The following is a 19,168-nucleotide window of genomic DNA, read 5'->3' as shown; positions in this document are numbered from 1 at the left end:
AAAAATGGCTTACAATCTAGGCCTGATAAGGGTCTTTTGACAGTGTGATAGGTACTTTGACATTCGTGTCACGTTTCTGATTGTTTAAAACGTCAAACAGACCTCTCTCCTAACGCCATCTAGCGATATTCGTCTTTCAAGAAACCCTAATAATGTAAACATGCTGACCTGGTGTCCGTCGAAGTTAGCGATCCAGAGGTTGCCGTCGGTGTCGATGGTCATACCGTCCACGATACCTTCCAGCCCGTGCTGCGCGTAGTTGAACACCAGCCGAGGGTTCGCTGGAGAATGTACCACAATGAGGTTGAAAAGCTGTTCCACATTTAGGTCACTTTCAGTGCCTATCGTCTGGAGCTGTAATGTCTTGTGGAATTATGTCACGCATTGGCATACATTGGGTCGATTCCAGGTAGGCAGTTGGTGTCTGCACTGAAGCAGTGCGCCACCAGCGCCAGCGCTGCCTACTCAATGTACGCCATGGCAAACAAAAGTTCTGGCATAATCTCGTATCGCATATAGTAAACCAGGATGACCAGAATTATAAAAAAACCTCGCCATATTGCGGAAAACCAATAGAACTAATTTCGTGCATTGGTAACACTCAATTCAAATGTCATCTATCTATTGCTGTCAAAGTTTAACGTTGTTTGCGCGTGGTATTTTAAAGTGTTATTTTGTGTTTTTGTGCGTTAAAATGCCGAAGATTATCCATAGCTTTGGAAGGAAAATAATTCACTATGTATATTTATTTATTTATTTATTTATTTATTTATTTATTTAAGGAGAACCAACAGCTAAAACACAATATATGTAGAAGGAATAGCAACACAGAGCCAATTACAGGATCCCACAGATAGCCATAGTATACATGTTTAAGATTAACTTAAACGAGGTGACGCGCACCATATCAGACGTCACACCATGCCAAACAAAACACCACAGAACCTCAAATGGAATTACTACACTCCTCAACACATAGTACTTATTTCTTTAAACAAATATTACCACAAAGTTAAATGATACTTCCGCAGGTTGTATCAAAAATTTACATTAGGTTAGCACGGCACCACCCAAAGAGAGAGTGTACCAAGACTTAAGCTTAAGGATACTAAGATATCTAAGGTGATACCAACGGTGCGCTCAATCAAAGAACCCGGACGCCAATCTTCGCCTCACGGATGGAATGTTGCAGTTAAAAATGTCAATGTCCATTTCTTTCATCAGATTATTTAAATTAACGCTCGCTCGCTTGAGAAAGCTGTTTTGCCTGTACCTAGTTGATGTGAATTTAATAAAAATAGGAGGATTAAATCTTCTTATTCGTGTGGGCGTATTAAACGACAACTTCTGGAGCAGTTCCGGACAATCAATACTACCATTGATGATGCTCAGAATATAAATATTATCGGCTATATCACGGCGCTGGTGCAAAGGAATGAGATGGTGTTTTTTACACATTTCGATGTAATCGGACGACTTATAGGGACATTTAAGTTTAAAGCATAGGTATTTAATAAACTTCATCTGAACACGTTCGATTCGGTCAATATATGTTTTATAACATGGGTTCCAAATTTGAGAAGCATACTCCAGTTTACTTCTGACATAAGTACAATATAGAATCTTAAGTGTTTTTGCTTGAGTAAACTGCGATGAGTTACGCATTATAAAGCCTAATGATCTCAACGCACTTCCTACAATACCATCAATATGCTTATCAAATAGAAGTTTTGAGTCATGGATTACACCCAAGTCCCTCATAAAGGGTGTCCTTTTCAAGACATGACCTTTCAGCGTGTAATTAGTGGCGATCGGTTCACGCTGACGTGTAAAAGTTATAACAAAACACTTAGATGGGTTTAAACCTAATCTATTAGCCCGACAATACTGATCAAGCCGTGAAAGATCAGCCTGAACCAAATCAGAGTCATGTTTCGACCCTATCCTCGCGAAAATTTTCATATCGTCAGCAAAACATAGAAGTTGCGAATGAATAAAGCACTTACTTATATCATTGACAAAAACGTTAAATAATAATGGACCGAGCAAAGACCCCTGCGGTACACCACTAGGGACAGTAACCCACCCAGACATGTAGTTATTAATGACAACAGCTTGTGTTCTATTATTAATGTAAGAGGAAAACCATCTCAATAGGTCACCGTGAATGCCAATAGCATACAGCTTCGAAATTAATATGGAATGATCAATCCTATCAAACGCTTTGCTGTAATCAGTATAGACCACATCTACCTGGGACCCACTGTCCATGGCCTCAGTAACATAATCATTGAGCAGGGCGAGATTAGACACAGTAGAACGTCGTTGAGTAAAACCGTGCTGGTTCGGGCTAAAAGAATTTTTTAAAGCATTATAAACTTGATCAGACACAATTCTCTCGAGCACTTTTGATACTGTACATAATTTAGATATTGGTCTATATGTTTCAATGTCGGTTATGGGCCCCTTTTTATGAACTGGAGTAACGAAAGCTGATTTCCATAACAATGGAACATAACATTCCGAAAGCGAACGTTGAAACAGTAAGAAGATAGGTTTCACTAAGCTCCTCGTACAATTTATTAAAAACTGAGCTGGCAGATCATCAGGGCCAGCTGACTTAGAAGGGTCAAGTTTGAGTAATAAATTAGCGATCATTTCGGCATTAACATAAATGCCGCTCAAACTAGCCGTGGTTTCCGCGATTGGATCAGAAACAGAACCAGCAACAGGATCACTGCCACTTGCCGTCGAAAAAGTCGAGAAAAAATAGTCCGAGAAAGCATCGCATATATCAGTACCGTTATTAACCAGTCTGTCTCCATATTTTAAACTGCTTGGTATGGTGCTGGAACTAGAACGCGTCTTCATAAATGTCCAGAATTGCTTTGGATTCTTAGCTATATTACTTTCAACACACTTGATATAAGAATTAAAGCAATCCCGCTCCAATTTACGAACTCTGTCTCTCAGTAAGTGATAAGAAATTAAATCAGCTTTATTTTTATAAATTTTGTACTTTTTCAAAAACTTATATTTTTCTTTTAAAGCTTTTTTTAGCCCGAAAGAATACCACGCCGGATGCGTATTCGGTTTAATTGTTTTTTTGGGAATAAATTTATCTCTCGCCTTTCTGAATGTTTCATAAAAGAAGTCCAGTGACTGGTCCATGGAACGTTGCGAGAACTCAAGGTCCCAGTCAACACCTGACAGTTCATTATCAACAGAATTATAATCACCCTTATTATAAAGATATTTAGTCCTTAAAGCTGGTTGTAAATTATTAGTCATAGAATATTTAATGTGGATAATCAATGCTTTGTGGTAAGGATCAATAGGTACCAGGGCGTTAAAACATTCACTAACGCACACAACATCATTTGACAGAACTAAATCCAGCAGCTTACCATACTCATTTAATACACCGTTATATTGGCACAGGTTATGTGTTTGAAGGTCATCCACTAGAGTGCACTCGTCGCAACTCACATAATTGGAAGGAACTAATGACAACCCCTGTGCCGACCATAATATGCTGCTCAAATTAAAGTCACCAAGTATTATATATTTATCATTTGGGTGATTCAATATAATTTCATTTAGACTATTTAAAAAATTAGACAGCTGCTGTGAGAAAGTGTTACCATTGTTCTGCTTACACAAATATAATACGCATAAATGTACTTTGACCGGCCCACCGCAACGATCCCTGAGTGTTAAGGAAACCCACAGGTCCTCGGCTGATGAGCAAAAAGTCGGCTGCGGGGTAACAGTCAACTCCCTGCGAGTAGCAATAATAACACCGCCCCCACGACTCTGCCCAGTCCGCGCTAAGTCGCGGTCCCGCCGCCACACGACATACCTACTGTCAAATAACTCAGAATCTAATACGCCGTCGACTAACCATGTCTCTGTTAAAACAATAACATCGTACGAAACCAGACTAAGGTTGCGATAAAATGTTAAAGTTTTAGAGCGAAGTCCGCGTACATTCTGGTAATAAATAAAACAACAATCATCCAACGAATTACTAGTAGCCATTTGTAAATTTAAGTCCAGGCAAAACAGCATAACTTCGAATCAAGCTCAATATCACATTTCCTATGGACTGAATAAATGTAGTGATGTATAAATGCAACAATGAATTATATTGCCGTAAACAATTACATGAGTTCGACCAGTGACGAGTCATGGAACGACTACCCCCACAGCCAGAGTATAACATGCCGCGAGCAAAAAGGAGTAAGTAAATAACAGATAATGGATCCGATGAGTGCGAAAAAAAGAGACAAGCGCAAAGCAGTGAGCACACCGATAGCAGCTTAGCAGATAAATAACAACGAGTGTAGGTAGCAATTAGCTCGGGCGCCGCACAAAAGGAACGCTCAGTGATACTCAAACTTAATCGGTAGCGCCCAACGAAAATATTACACAATATTAACATTAAACAAAACAAAAATAACCCTGAGAGAATAACAAAGAGAGCATTTGAATTAATCAACAGAAGATTGAAATAATACCAAACTAAAGAAGCTTGTTTAAATCTCGCTCACTACTTATGATAAAAACTTTGGAATTATCATCCCTGCGGGCATGAATCTTACAAAACTTCACCCATATGTAAATAAATCCTTTAGCCTTCAACGTAGATTTGGTTAACGTGAGCAACTTCTTATTCGCCGGCGTCAAATGATCGTTCACATAGACGGTCAGCGGCGTACCCTGGAAGCCGATTTCACCAGCTGAGAACGACTTCTTCTTACGTGCAGATGCTAAAAAGTCTTCTTTTATGTAACGGTTTGTAAAGCCAACAACAATGGATTTTTCCTTGGAATCAAATAGTGGAACTCGGGCAATATAATTAATAAAGGATTTATCCACTTGATAGCCCACCACCGAACTGATCCTATCCATGATAGCGAAGAGGTTTTCGTCCTTTCTAACCGGAACCCCCCTTATCTCGACGTTATTGACACGTAGGGCTTGGTCATTTCGAGCAAGCTCACCCTTTATAGAAGACAAGTCATTGCAAAACCGCTGAATACTCTCTTGAACGGTTTCAAGCTCCGGTAGTTTCTTTTCCACCTCAGTTAGGCGGGAAGAGCAAACGTCAAGCCCATTACTAACAAAATCGACCGACTCCTTCATCTCTGTGAGCTCAGTTTTTAAGATTCTCACATCGTTCACCAGGCCAGGGAGGCATAGGACCTTCTGCTTGATTTCCCGTAGCTCATCCATGATGGTGGTAAGATCGATTTGTTTCGGAGGACAGGGCGAGCAGTCTCTCTTACATGCAAGACATCTCCAGGTTGATCTGCGCTCATTTCCAAGTTTACGGAAGCCCTGCTCCGTTATACCAGCACAGCAGAACCCAAAGTCCTTATTACAGCCCGAGCACCGAGCACCATCGTTAATGGAGGCATCACATGAAGCACACTTCATCTCAACTGGCTACTGGCTATGCAAATATATTATGGAAATTAAATTTACTTATTTTTATTTTTTAAAGTAAAGAAGTTTTAGAACCACTGGAAACTACGATGTAAGGCGACACATGCGATCGTATCAAGTGCGCGTACCGAACTGTATAATAGTACATTGTATCTTAAGGGCGGTAAATAAGGAATTACGCACGAGAGTCTATTAGAAGCCCGAAGTCGAAGACTAAGGGCTTTAATGAGTCGATGTTCGTAATTCTAGTACCGCCCGTGCGACATACAATGTTTTTCATCACATTTGCGAGTAAAACTTTATATTTGTAAAAGAAAAAATATAATTGTTCCAAATATCGGCGATACCTTAGGATGTGCTTTTGGCAGCGCCGCCCTCTACCTCCCCCTCCCGCAGCATGCGCCGCAACGTGCGTGTGCATGTAGACCATGTAGTCCTGCAGCAGAAGCGCACGCATGCGCACGGCGCAGCGCCATCAGTACGGGCACTGACTCATTGACCGACCTTGGGCTTCATGACAAGAAAATGTGTACGCGCAATGACTCATTTACCGACCACGGGTTTCCTGACAAGCACATTAAGGTCGAGGGTTTTATTTGGGGGGTTGCAACTTGCAAGCAAGGTAGCCTGCATGTTATGACACTGTTTACGAGCAAGTGTGATGAAAAAGTATTTGCTATAGAAAAAGTCTGAGGGATTAGAAAATATTCCTTTAAATATCATCACCGACACCGTTGTCAATAAGACTGATAGGTATCGTATAGTAAGTGTAACGAATGTTGCAATATAAAATTTAAAGTGCTGCTCTCGCGTCAGATTTTTTATATTCCTGGTCAGCCTTTAACTGCCTATCGTTTGGCATAATTATCATTTCGCCAAAATCTATACGTTATAGCATGAGGCCTAACACCTAGCGTGGTGTCTAAGGGTGTAAAGTCTGTGTGGGGTGAGGTCGCAGTTCTCCTAACCTACTTTGCTGGTGTTTATCAGCTCGTTTCTGTGTAGGGTTTTCTTATAAAAATAGTTAGATAGTGCGAAATTATGCTAAACTAGTATTATGCGAAATGACTCCTATGCCAAGTACATTTTATGCGAAGCGAATTCGATAAACCACTTATCAAGTTTTAAGTTACTTACAAATGTTTCCAGTCTCGATGTCATAGTCGTATCGCCTAACGTCGTACTCGAAAGAGTCGGCGAAGTAGAAAGCCTTCTCTTTCACGTCCCAGCAGAGACCGTTGGAGATGTCAATTCCAGTCGCGACCTTGCAAAATAAAGTATTGTTAAGGCTGCGACCTGCGTTTCCACCAGAGATGTGCGATGAACCAATAGAATCAGTGGCGTAGCTACCAAGGGGCTAGGCGGGGCAGTGCCCCAGGGCCCTCAAGCTCAAGGGGCCCTCAAAATTCTGCTTTATAGCTGATGATAAAGTTGCTTAGCATTTTTAAAGTATTTGTATATATAATGATTTTACTTCAAAAAACCTTACCAGTTTTGATAGCAGTGGGCCCCATTTTTTTATTTGCCCCAGGGCCCTAGGTTACCTAGCTACGCCACTTAAGAAACGCTTCATTTACCTATCCTCGCTCCGCAGAGCTGCATCCACCAAAGCTGCGCTATTATGAAGCGTCACTATTGGTTGATGGCAAACATATTCCACAAAAATGTATCCTCTTACATCACTGGTGAAAACGCAGCCTAAACGTAAAATAATTAGAGTAATTTTAGGTTTAAATTCAGATTTATGTTTTTGATGGGATATACATAAACTTTAATAAGACTAAAATTAAATCAATAGGTATAAAATGTCTCTTGATGTTCATTATTTATTATTAAGTTTTTGTTAGCTACATCCTACATCCACATTGTTATTTTGTAACTTCCTGTCACGGTAAGTAATTTAAGGTAAGTATATGTTGTTGGATTTACTTTATGGACTTTGCCGTCTGGATCCATGCGGTAGAGACTGCCCTTCTTCAGGTCGAACTTGCCTGGCTCGTACTCATTGCCCATGGTTCCTGAAAGCCATAAGCAAATAATGAACCTTTTGTATTGCTACAGTGCAATAACGAACCGAATAACGTTGAACTTTATTCTTATAAGCTCATTATATAATCATCCGCCGGAAGTAGGCCGGAAGACGTCAAATGTTGAGCAAAGGCCTCCCCATTAAAACGCCACAGTGAACTACACCTCGCCACGCGCATCGGCCGGTTGCCCGCAACTCTCACAATGACGTCTACCTAGTGGGGGAGGCCTGCCAACGCTTCGTCTTCCAGTTCGTGCTCGCCACTCGAGGACTTTTCTCCTCCAATTGTTATCTGTTCTTCGAGCCACTTCAAATTGCATATTCTTCGAGCTATGTCGGTGTCTTTAGTTCTTCGGTGAATTTCCGTATTCTGGATTCTATCGCCCAAAGAAATTCCGAGCACAGCTCTCTCCACAGCTCGTTACGTGACTCTGTGTGTCTCTAAGAGACCAACAGTCGAGAACTACGTTTCAGAGCCAAAGTCCTCTCTGGCAACACATGGTCGAAGTACCTACCCTGCGTGAATTCCAAGTGTCTGTCTCCCACTCAATTCCTGTTGGAAATATATCTGTATCATGGCATACAACTTACCAGCAAACAGCCTCCCGCGAGGATCCGCCTTGGCATCGTTGAACCGGTTGCCGGGGTTGTCCTGGTCGACTTCAGCGATGGTCCGCAGCTCCCGCGCCGAGCCGTCCGCGCCGTCCCACTCCACCTCCACGACGCGGCGCTTCAGGCTCACCACGAAGTGGTTTGGCTTTCCCTCCACTGGGATTACGAAGCCGGGCATGTCACCTGAGAAAACAGTCATTCACCTACTAAAACGTGTGTGTTGTGTGTACCACGTGTGTGCCACGAGCGTAAGACGAGGGTGGATAGACACGTCGAGGGGAAAATGGGTTTACTGCTCGAGTTTTACACTGCTTTTCATTTAGATTGCGAGGAAATGAAATAGCAACAGTGGAAGCAATGGTTCACTTTCTAAGTATATATATATATTGATTTATTTTGATTTGATTTTTAGTTTTATATAAATAAATTAAAAAATATATGTGTAAAAACTTTTTTGTATGTGGCTGTTGACACCTGATCACCTTGGTCTTAGACGAAGATTTTACTTTAGGTACGCACTAGGCACTAGAGCATAAAAAGTAATTTTATGTCGCTAAGATCCAGCATAAATACGTACTAAGAACTTTACGAGCATGACAAGTGAAAAAGTAATTAGACATTACTTATACTTACTGAGTACAGACCGCGTATGCTTCCCATTGCTAGGGTCGTATCTGTGGATGGACTTGTCGAAGATGCTGACGAAGTAGAGAGCCTGCTCGCGCGCGTCCCAGTGGGGGCCCTCGCCCAGCCACACCGGCTCCGTCACCGCTTCCACTGACACCATCTGAAATAATCTAGAATATTGAATCTGTTCTTCACCTATTACCTATTTATATATAAACACACTTTATATAAGCCGGGCATTCTCATATTATGCACCAGTATAATTACCATGTCCCTTTTTCCCACGATAGAGACACGGTAATTAGATTTGAGTGCACAGATAAATGAAAATGAGCAATCACAAACAATGAGCAATGACAAATTATGGATTATGGATTTAATTGTCTGAAATAAATGATTTTTAATTTATTTTTATTTATATATATAGGTACTTTGATTGCAATTCGGATGAGGATGGCCGAAGCACTACACTCTACGAATAAATATACTACACTGCTCGTTTAAGCGTTTTATCCTCAGTGGCATAACTGCACCACAACTACAGTTGCCAGCAGCGTAACTTGGCATAGGTACACAGTCGAGTTTATAAATTTGATCAAAAATATCTGTACACGCTTCTACGCCGTTAACAATAGAGTCGTGCTCGGATATTGTATGATCAAATTTTTGCTCACAAGTTTATGAACTTGACTGTACTGGTAGAACAACAGCGCTGCGGCTTGTTGCGGGATTACGCTGACTCAGCGTCGTATCTGTCATCACATGTCTCCCTTTATACAATGTGGTATCTGTCTTTTTAGTTCTGTTTTGTATAACTTTTTGTTTTCGATATATTATTTTGTTTACTAAGATCGTGTTTATTTATTTATTTTTCATGGAGAACTAAATTAATAAACACGATAGGAGGTACTACCGGTATCTAATTAAAAAAAAACTACCTCCTTACCGATTCTCACCAATACATATTCCGATAATTTTAACTAGAATACGCACGCACTAAGTATTATGAATAATAATAGATACTTAACAACAGGATAAAACAAAATCTAGTAATGATGCGGAAAAAGTAAGATGGAAAACTCACTCATATTTAATGAAACAAATCTGATATTAAATGTTATTATAACGGATAACTCACGTCTTAAACCGAGTTTAGCTCGACATGTTGCGTAGTGTGCGTGTTGCGGCAGCCGCCGGTTCGCGTGCTCCTGAAGCCGCGTATCCACTAGAGGCAGCCTCGGGCCGAGCGACTGCCTCGCTCCGAGGCCGCGCAAGTGGAGACGCTGCCAAAGGCACGGCTCAGACTGAGGCTCCTTTGAGCACGGCCAAAAAACCGACAAAATATGGCTCGGCTCGCGGTGCTCGGCCTGAGGCTGCTCTAATGGATACGTGGCTCAAGAGGATGGGCTACGAAATAGCCCGAAACATGTCGAGCTAAACTCGGTTTAAGACGTGAGTTATCCGTTATAATAACATTTAATATGAGTGAGTCTCATGGTGCTTGGGAGCTTAACGGTGAAGGAAAACATCGTGAGGAAACCTGTACAAACCTGCGAAGCAATTCAATGGTGTGTGTGAAGTTCCCAATCCGCACTGGGCCCGCGTGGGAACTACGGCCCGAGCCCTCTCATTCCGAGAGGAGGCCTGTGCCCAGCAGTGGGACGTATATAGGCTGGGATGAGAGTCTCATGGTAGTTTCATGTTCGAAACAAATCTGGACAATTCACATATCAAGCTAAAATTTATTTCAGAGATGATTTATCGGGATCTGTATCACTGAACATATTATAAGAAAGCTTGAGAGTTCTGCCTCACGCAGTATCCTTTTTAACCCCCCACGCAAAAAGAGGGGTGTTATAAGTTTGACCGCTAAGTGTGTCTGTCTGTCTGTGGCACCGCAGCTCTTAAACGGGTGGACCGACTTGAATGAGGATTTTATTTGAAATTAGGTTTTCTAGCGATGGTTCTTAGAAATGTTTCATCGAAATCGGTTCAGCCGTTTTTGAGATATTGAACTTTGAAGTGAGAAAGTTTCAACTTCCAACTTTTTGTTGGTTAGGTTATATTTGAAACAGATTCGAGGCATGGCAAAACAGCTGCATGCTATGCCATAGGTACTTAGATAGGTAATTTAATTTTCTCAAAAATGTCCGTAAAAGTTGACATTATTCTTTACATATCAGAAAGTGAAGCGCATAGTTTATGGTCAGCGGAAAATTAAAAAGTTAAAAAGATTGCAGGCGCGCCAGCTCGACAATAATAAATTAGCGCGCCTGCAATCAGTCACAACTTTTAAAAAAGTTAAAAAAGCCATGGAAATGTTGGCACAAGTCGTATACAGCCAAATCTAATGGGCGGTATCAGATATTTTGTCGGAACTTCGGACTTTTTTTATTGGGTCTGAAACAGCTTGTGGTGTTTTCGGTGGAAAAATACAGCTGCAGTTTATTTTTAATGAAAAAAGGCGGGAAAGCATAAGAAAAATTATTGGAATAAAATTAAATGTTATGATATATTTTGAGAAAAAGTTTAGTCTATTTCAGAATTATTCATCATTTTTGAGAAAAGCTTTATATTAGTCTCGGCTGGAATAGCAATTGCTGGCTTCGTATTAGTTAAACGGACTCGCAAGCTCGTCCGTTTAATACTCATACTTAGCCAGCAATTGGCTACTTCCAGGCCACGACAATAACCTACTATTAGAGTTTTTTACGAACCATTTTACTAAAGAAATACTGACCGTGACCGCATTACCTTCGTAACAGATTAAAAGTAAAATCCACATTTCTTCCAACATCCTGAACGACATGTCTGCTGCTAATCTTGAGCAAGTATAAGCAGTTGAAACAATCGTCTGACAGAAACGACCGATACGATTATCCGTAAGCACTTATTTTCATTTTGAAGCGGTTTCATTTTAAACCATACACCATATGTCATTAGATATGAAGTAAGAATGCTCCTAAATTAGAAATAAAGACCTTTTGAAGTCTCTTCTCAATTGTAAAACCAAGTAAGTAAAAACAGACAAAACGTTTTACAATGGGTTTAATCTGATAAGCGACCTGCTTGAAAAATCGGTAGCGCTGACGTCTAAAATGAATGTGTGTGTGTGTGTGTGTGTGTACGTGCGTGCGTGCGTGCGTGCGTGCGTGCGTGCGTGTGTGTGTGTGTGTGTGTGTGTGTGTGTGTGAGAGTGTGTGTCTTCTATTTATCTATATTTGACTGAATTAAACTATCTATCCTGAGACATTTTAACCGAAATTGTATAAATAAAATAATAAAAAGTGGTATATATGTAGGTACATTGTGAGGGTAGGCTAGTCTTGTAATTACTACTCTTTGTCACTGGCGACGAGGATGGGAAACCCCCGTTTCATAAAAAAATAATTTGCCTGTGCCTGGGTTTACATGACACAGACTGCGTCCATTTGGACCGCACGTGCGATCCGCTGGGATTACGCGCCAGCTCTTGGGTCACCAGAAGCATCGCCCAAACCAGGACAACAGGGCCCTTAAAAGAATTCATGGTTGCCCTACGGCTGACAACTGAAAATCGTCCTTTAGTGAAAGGTGGATGACTTGATGTGCTGACCCGTCAAACTTTGTTTTGCCATATACTTACTACCTTACGGACTATTCTCATAAATACAATATATACAATTGAAAAAAGGGAAAAAAAATAGAAACATCGGTCGAGCAGATCCAGAGGAGCGTGACCACAAACACCGTGACCTGACACGAGATTTTTATAATTCTAAAATCAAATACAAATTAAATATTTATTCATATCATAAGGTTGATTTCATATGTAATGTCATATGTAATAAAATAAATCACAATGTAATAGGTAGGTACTTAAATAATAATTTATTTTTAAAATCTATGTAATTAAGTAGGTTAGGTATGAGTATGAACCAGGTAGGTAAATCCTGTTTCAGGCTATTTCGAGCTAGCATAAGGTAAACAAATAAAATAATCACAAGGTTGAAACTAGGTAAACAATACACTCAACTCATCATTATGTACCTAATCATTACTTATATATAACTGTGATTAGGTCACTGAGAGAGATTATGAAAGCAACAGATCTCAGCGGAAAAACTAAGTGCAGAGTTTTTGACACCTGTGTCCTACCCTGTCTCACTTATGGATGCGAAACCTGGGCACTTTCTAAACAGCACAGGAATATGTTGGAATGCTGCCAAAGAGCCATGGAGAGAAGCATGTTGGGAATTAAAAAAATAGATAAGCATAGAAACATATACATAAGAGCTAGAACAGGAGTGAAAGATATTCTCACTAAGGTAGACCAAATGAAGTGGAGATGGACGGGTCATATGTTACGAAGCCCTCAGGATAAATGGAGCAAAATAATAACGGAATGGTACCTTAGAAATGGGAAACGAAATAGAGGTCGACAACGCAAAAGATGGGAGGACGAACTCAAATTAAGAGTTGGTTACAATTGGAGAAGAGTTGCAAAGGAGAGATCAATGGAAATCACTAGAGGAGGCCTTTGCCAGGAGGCACACCGAACTCCGGGATATATTATAAAAAAAAAACGAATATTAAGGAGTTCCGGGTTATAAAGGCTATATTATTATTTATTATAACTTTGATTACTTAATTTAATTATGAGCATTATTTAAGGAAGAAACTAATTTAATTTATTTGAAGGTAACAAATGAAAATTCACTTTAATTTTCAAAGGAGATAAACAAACGTGACATAATGTGCGGCAACACATGCTGAGTGGAGACCCTTTTTGGTATCCTGCCGTGTCACCTAGTAACATAGTTTTAGTGCTAGTTCTAGTCTTAGTTTTAGGTGGTACTTATGGAGCCAAAATAAACCTTTCTTTCTTTCTTTCTAAATACTTAGCAAAATTTAAGTGACCGTACTAATAGCTATCAATAAGAATTAAGTTGAAACACTGTATTTTTTTAAAAGAATGCAGTATTTGAAATACTCCATTATATTATAATACGTAATTGGAATCGCGATCTTAATAAGTAAAAACACTAAAATGAACTACGAAAATGTATTTAAAAATTCAGTGCTTGTAAGTAGGTACTTTTTGACTTGGCAAAAAATTCTCTAATTAGTGCCTAAACCAAGTTATTCTAACAAAAACCTGTGAATTAATTAACAGTCTACTTACTTCAATTAAATATAACTGTCGGGTTTAACTTTATAACGGGCCGCTCGCTCGCCGCGTCGGTGGCAGTATGCTCTGGCTCGATTTCAGTGCTGTATTTCGTATTATTATATAACTGAATTAGAGATCCCTAAGACGTCAAAACGTAACGTTAGTTATAAGCCGATTGGTTCATGGCTCATCTCATGAGCAAGTAACAAAACATTTTTTAAGCAGCTGTGTCACTAAACTAACAACAATTAAAAGTCGATTGACCCAAAATTTAATTAACCATTGTGTTAAGTGACCAAATTATTTATAACTGTCCTTTTGTCCGTTTTCTACCCCATATGGTACGGTCACGAGCGTTAATTTGGGACCCTTTCGTCAAAAAATCCTTTGTATTGTCATACAAAATGACCCAAATTAACGCTCGTAAATGACATCTTGGAAATTGAATTATTCCCACTTCTGGTGGTTGGATTGAATTCAATGATATTATATAAATTAGAGGGGGAGGGGTCAAGCGGTTTGTGACACAGAAACAAAGTACATAATTGTGATTTTCATACGTAGCAATAGCTGTGACTAAAAAGATAATTGAACCCTTATTGTATTTCGGGATTTCTCACTTAGTGGTTATTTATCTTTATAATATCTAATCTATGACTTTAGAGCTCAACGACAAGAGATAGCACTCGAGATAGCACTGTGGCGTAACTATTCAAAACCGTTATAGTATCACTTAATATGAAAAGGTTCTGCTTTGGATACTGATTTTATTTACCATAGAACTTGTTCCAAACTAGACAAGGCGGCAATCTGATTGACATACAAGATATTAGAACTTTGTGGAAGTTTATCGATCTGATAAATAGATTAAGGGCAACGCCGTTGGTGACCGCTGCAGTCTAAATAAGAAGATTAGTTAAGATTACATTCATGTACATGTATTGGTGATTGCATACAGTACATTCAAGAAGACTCACTTCAGACGGGGGTTGCCACAGCTTCTAGGAACCAATAAGGGACGATTTCTCTTTCGATGCCAAAAACTCTTAAATTACTTACATATGCAACGCTGATAGATAGAGATACGCGGCTTCCAACTATGCACCATAAGTAGCGAAAGACAAACAATGTGTTTCATAATAGATTACTCTCTGACTGATCTCAACTGTAGAAGTTGCTATCAAAAGTATAAAATAAATAATACCTAAGGTAATTACAAAAAGTTTAAATAATTAAATCAACATTTTTATTAGAAATTTAGTTCACAATAAAAAAAAAATATTCAACTGGATGGCAAACGAGCAAGCGGGTCTCCTGATGGTAACAGATCACCACCCTTAGACACCTGCAACACCAGGGGGATCGCAGATGCGTTGCCAACCTAGAGGCCTAAGATGGGATACCTCAAGTGCCAGTACTTACTGCTTAGTATATTTTGAGGTTGATTGACCTTTGCACTAACTTCTTTTTATTTTTTTATATAATTGTAGAACTGGGCGCATTTCATTTTTAAATTGTAATGACAAATTAATATGGTTTCAATGGTTCGCTCCTTTTTTTCGAAATATGGGACATGGAGAAATACATAGCACGTTCACTGCGGCAGTGATTTTTCTATTCTTTCCATTCCTGCGGTACAAGGCGTTATACACCTGGTCATAAAACTATCATTGTGGAGGTACAGGGCTTATTACACCCTGTAACGTTTAAGAAACTTAAATCTTTTTTTTGGCTTCATGTTACCATATATATGGTTTTTTTGCTTTGAATATTAAAATTAATGAATTAATTGACATGAACCTAAAGGCGTACGTCAACAGCTACTGCCACTAAACATTTTACGTCGGACAATACGTCCGACCTTAAGGTCCCTTTTCAAATACGTTAATCATTAACCCCCTTATTCATAAACGACAATCAAACCTATTTTAGTTAAAATGCCGCTAAAATTCGTTTGTCCTTGTCTGTCACTCCGACATTTGTATTTGTTAGAAAGGGACAAAGCATTTGTTAGTTAACATAGGCTTGTTAAGTTTTATGAATAAGGGGGTTAGTGTTTATTGAGACAAAATTATAGGTTTTTGGTAAGAGTTTTAATATTACAGTGTTCTTAAATTAAGACTATTAAAATTAATCGTAAGTTATTAGTCGTTTTCAAATGATATCACTTCATATCACTAAATATTTAACCACCGACGATAAGTTCCCTTTTCGAAAATATATAGTGATTGTACCAACTTTATACTAAACTTTACTTTGAATTTTGCGATAAAAAAAACTACTTTTTTAAATTTGTTGAGTTAATTTGTTCTCATTTGGCTATGTTTTAGCGGACTAAATATAAACGTTTGTTGATTTTGATTGTTTAGTTACATTTGTAAACCACAAAGTTATTTTTGTTCAAATATTTTTTATATATAATAAACAACGTTGATTCAAATCGGAGTAGTTCTTGTTTAGTGTCCAATTACGCATAATATTTTTTCCTTCGATAAAATCCAATGGAAATATACTATAGGTAAATAGAAAATTAAGTAAAATATCCATCAACCTTTTTTTTATTTTATGCACTTTGGCAAGGAAAACAGTTGTCCAATTACAAAATTGTACTTGAAACCTGAAAGCCCGTACATCTACTCCTCAAATAGCATGCTATATCTATGTAACTTCCAACAGCAACATACTTTTATTGGGTGTAGTATAAGTTTGAATTCAATTTTCTCATAATCACCTTTTCTGGCTTATGGGGTTCAAAATATCTATAAACCTACATGCATGTTTCTTACATGGTTCGATAGCTAATGTATGTAGATTATGGGGATATCAGTAACTCAATACCGACAACAAGGTCCCTTCACGCTGATAAGGCCACATATACGATTCGGACCCAAATCTTTAATATCGAAATTGAGGCGGGAACGTGAATTTCATTTTGTCAAAGATTTTCTGCCGTGTTACTTTTACGAAAATGAAATGAGTTCTACAAGTACTTAGTGGTGAAAATATCCTAATGGGCACACCACAAACTCCTAACTCGTAGCGCAGAATCCTTTATCAGTAAGGTTTATTTTTATTACTATTAAAGTGTACTCGGCTACGCCTCGTCCTTCAAAACTATACCTACTCATCCACGAAATAACTTTTCCCGACCTCTGCAGTAGCCGTTTCGCCGCAATCGATGAAGTTATTTGTGCAACAAGAGAGCAAAGTTGTTTTTTGTTGCGAGTGTTGATTTTGAATCCCGAGTAAGCGAAGGATTCTATAATTGAATGACGAGCGTAGCGAGTGAATCTAGGTTAGAATCCTGAGAGCAGCAAGGGATTCAAACGCATGAAATGCAAAAAAACTTTGGTCTCGTGTGGCACACACAATTTTTCACCTCAGCAGTGAGAACATAATTTAAGGGGTATGCTCCTGGTTAGCTCATGAGCAATGTCCCGTTAGATGGCGCTGTTATCAATAGTTCCTTTTTTCAGGTTTTTTTCGTAATTATGAAGAATTTTTCACCAAAAACTAGTGGCGGAGTATCTAAGCGTAACCGATTTTTTGACCCCACACTCGAAATGAAATATTCCGCCAGCCGCAAACGAGGTGCTTTACTTTGAACGTCAATTGCGGCCGTATACGGACACTAGGAGCTCACGCACACACTCAAATAGACAGCGCCAGCTAGCGAAAGTCTATTGCGACACTTAGCTACCGCGATCGGGGTACTCCTTCGAGTAATATTCACATTTTTTTATCGAGTCACGAAATTTTGTACCAACTGTACTTTACTCGAAAATTTTACTACGACCTATAAAATCTATAAGTATTTTATTGATAATTAGAAGCAGGGTCTTGGATAACTGTTCGCATATTATAATACGAGCCAAACGCCTTTCAAGTGTTCATTATATGTGTACGATAAATTGGAGATTACCGAGATTCTGACCACGGTTTCTTGTCTTGGTTGATGGTCTTGCTACTATTCAGGTTATATTTATAGTTACTTTTCGTAGTTACTACCATGCTAATGTGGTCATGGTCGTCGGTTGAAAATCGGTAGCAAATGTACAGGACGAGTTTCTTGGGAAAAATAGTGCGGTGGTTTGTCCTTACCTTCCACGCCGAGAGCTGGAATTCGTAGTTGGCAATAGAGAGCGCTGCCACCAGGGCTCTTTAGTCACTTGTACGAACGCACAGGAATGCACAGGCAATCAAGTTTATCAAGGGCATCCGTAAGGCAAAGTCCTTAAGACACTGTTACACAATGCTCTTTAGTAGCAAGAAAGCATGCTACTATTGAGCAAATGCTAGCTAGTAGCATGTGTGAACAGGACATGCTACTATCGAGCATGCTTATTAGTGGCAAACTCGAGAGGGGGTGGAAGGGGGACAGGTATTAAGCAAGTGTGAACGCGTTTGCTTCAGTCCAGTAACGAGCATGTGTAACAGTGCCTTTAGACATACCTAATATTTTATGACAGTGCTTCGTGTAAGCTTTTTCTATCAAAGAGGTAATAAAATCCATACAGAGTTTACTATCCTAATTATCATCATCATCATCATCACTCAATTTCTGTGGTAAGACTTTTGTAAGAGATTAGTAATCATAAAGCTGCTAATATCAATTATTAATAAGTTGCTAACCATGAAAAGAGTTGACGAAGAGTTTTATCTAGGCTTCTGCATCTGGATTTCTCAGTTCGTATATATAATTACTAGCTTAATCCCGCGGCTTCGCTCCCGTTTGAAGAAAAAAATCTATTCTGTAGCGTAGGTATTCGAATTAAAAAAAACTTCTTTGCACCTCTGCGATCCTCAAGGAGTATTCCATAATTCCAATTGTATGTTTGCCAAATCTCATGCATTTTTAGGCCATGTTTTTGCCTTTATAGGTATAAATAAATACTTACGAAATACTTACATAACAGCAAAAGTTCACCGACTCGCGAATAACTGGTATCAAATTGCGGTAAAAAACTTATCCCGTGTATCTAAATTTGATTTTGTTAGAAAATCATAACGATGATTTGGCACAATCAGCAGAAGACTACGAGCAGTTCCAAAATCATCTACACTCCCTTTGTTAACCTTCGAGTCGAAAACAGTTGTCAATTCGTATCATATAACTACCTATTGTAAGTATTATCTGCTAGGATTTTTATCCGATCCAGCAGAGTTGTAGTCGTGCGTACTGGATTATTGGCAGTGCTTCCTTTGGATGTTCGGTGCTATGGAACTACGCGTTTTTTGCATTAGTTCCTTTACAAGACTAAGAAGGAAAAACTGCGTTTATTTTTTTGTCTTTGTTC

The 19,168-nt window shown here is 39.1% G+C and overlaps 1 protein-coding gene across 2 annotated transcripts; it reads right to left on the bottom strand.

Annotated features, from left to right (window-relative positions):
- Positions 1–168: 168 nt before the first annotated feature.
- LOC141436416 (regucalcin-like) lies at positions 169–14,139 on the bottom strand (the record flags this gene model as incomplete). Of its 2 annotated transcripts, none has more annotated exon segments than XM_074099400.1 (6): positions 169–281; positions 6,589–6,715; positions 7,381–7,469; positions 8,072–8,275; positions 8,726–8,879; positions 13,884–14,139. In XM_074099400.1, coding segments are annotated over 5 exon segments (687 nt in total), but the record flags the coding sequence as incomplete, so codon positions are not given.
- Positions 14,140–19,168: the final 5,029 nt, after the last annotated feature.

The sequence above is a fragment of the Choristoneura fumiferana genome, chromosome 16, assembly GCF_025370935.1.
Source record: "Choristoneura fumiferana chromosome 16, NRCan_CFum_1, whole genome shotgun sequence".
Taxonomy (NCBI): domain Eukaryota; kingdom Metazoa; phylum Arthropoda; class Insecta; order Lepidoptera; family Tortricidae; genus Choristoneura; species Choristoneura fumiferana.
This window is presented reverse-complemented; position numbering and strand designations above follow the sequence as displayed.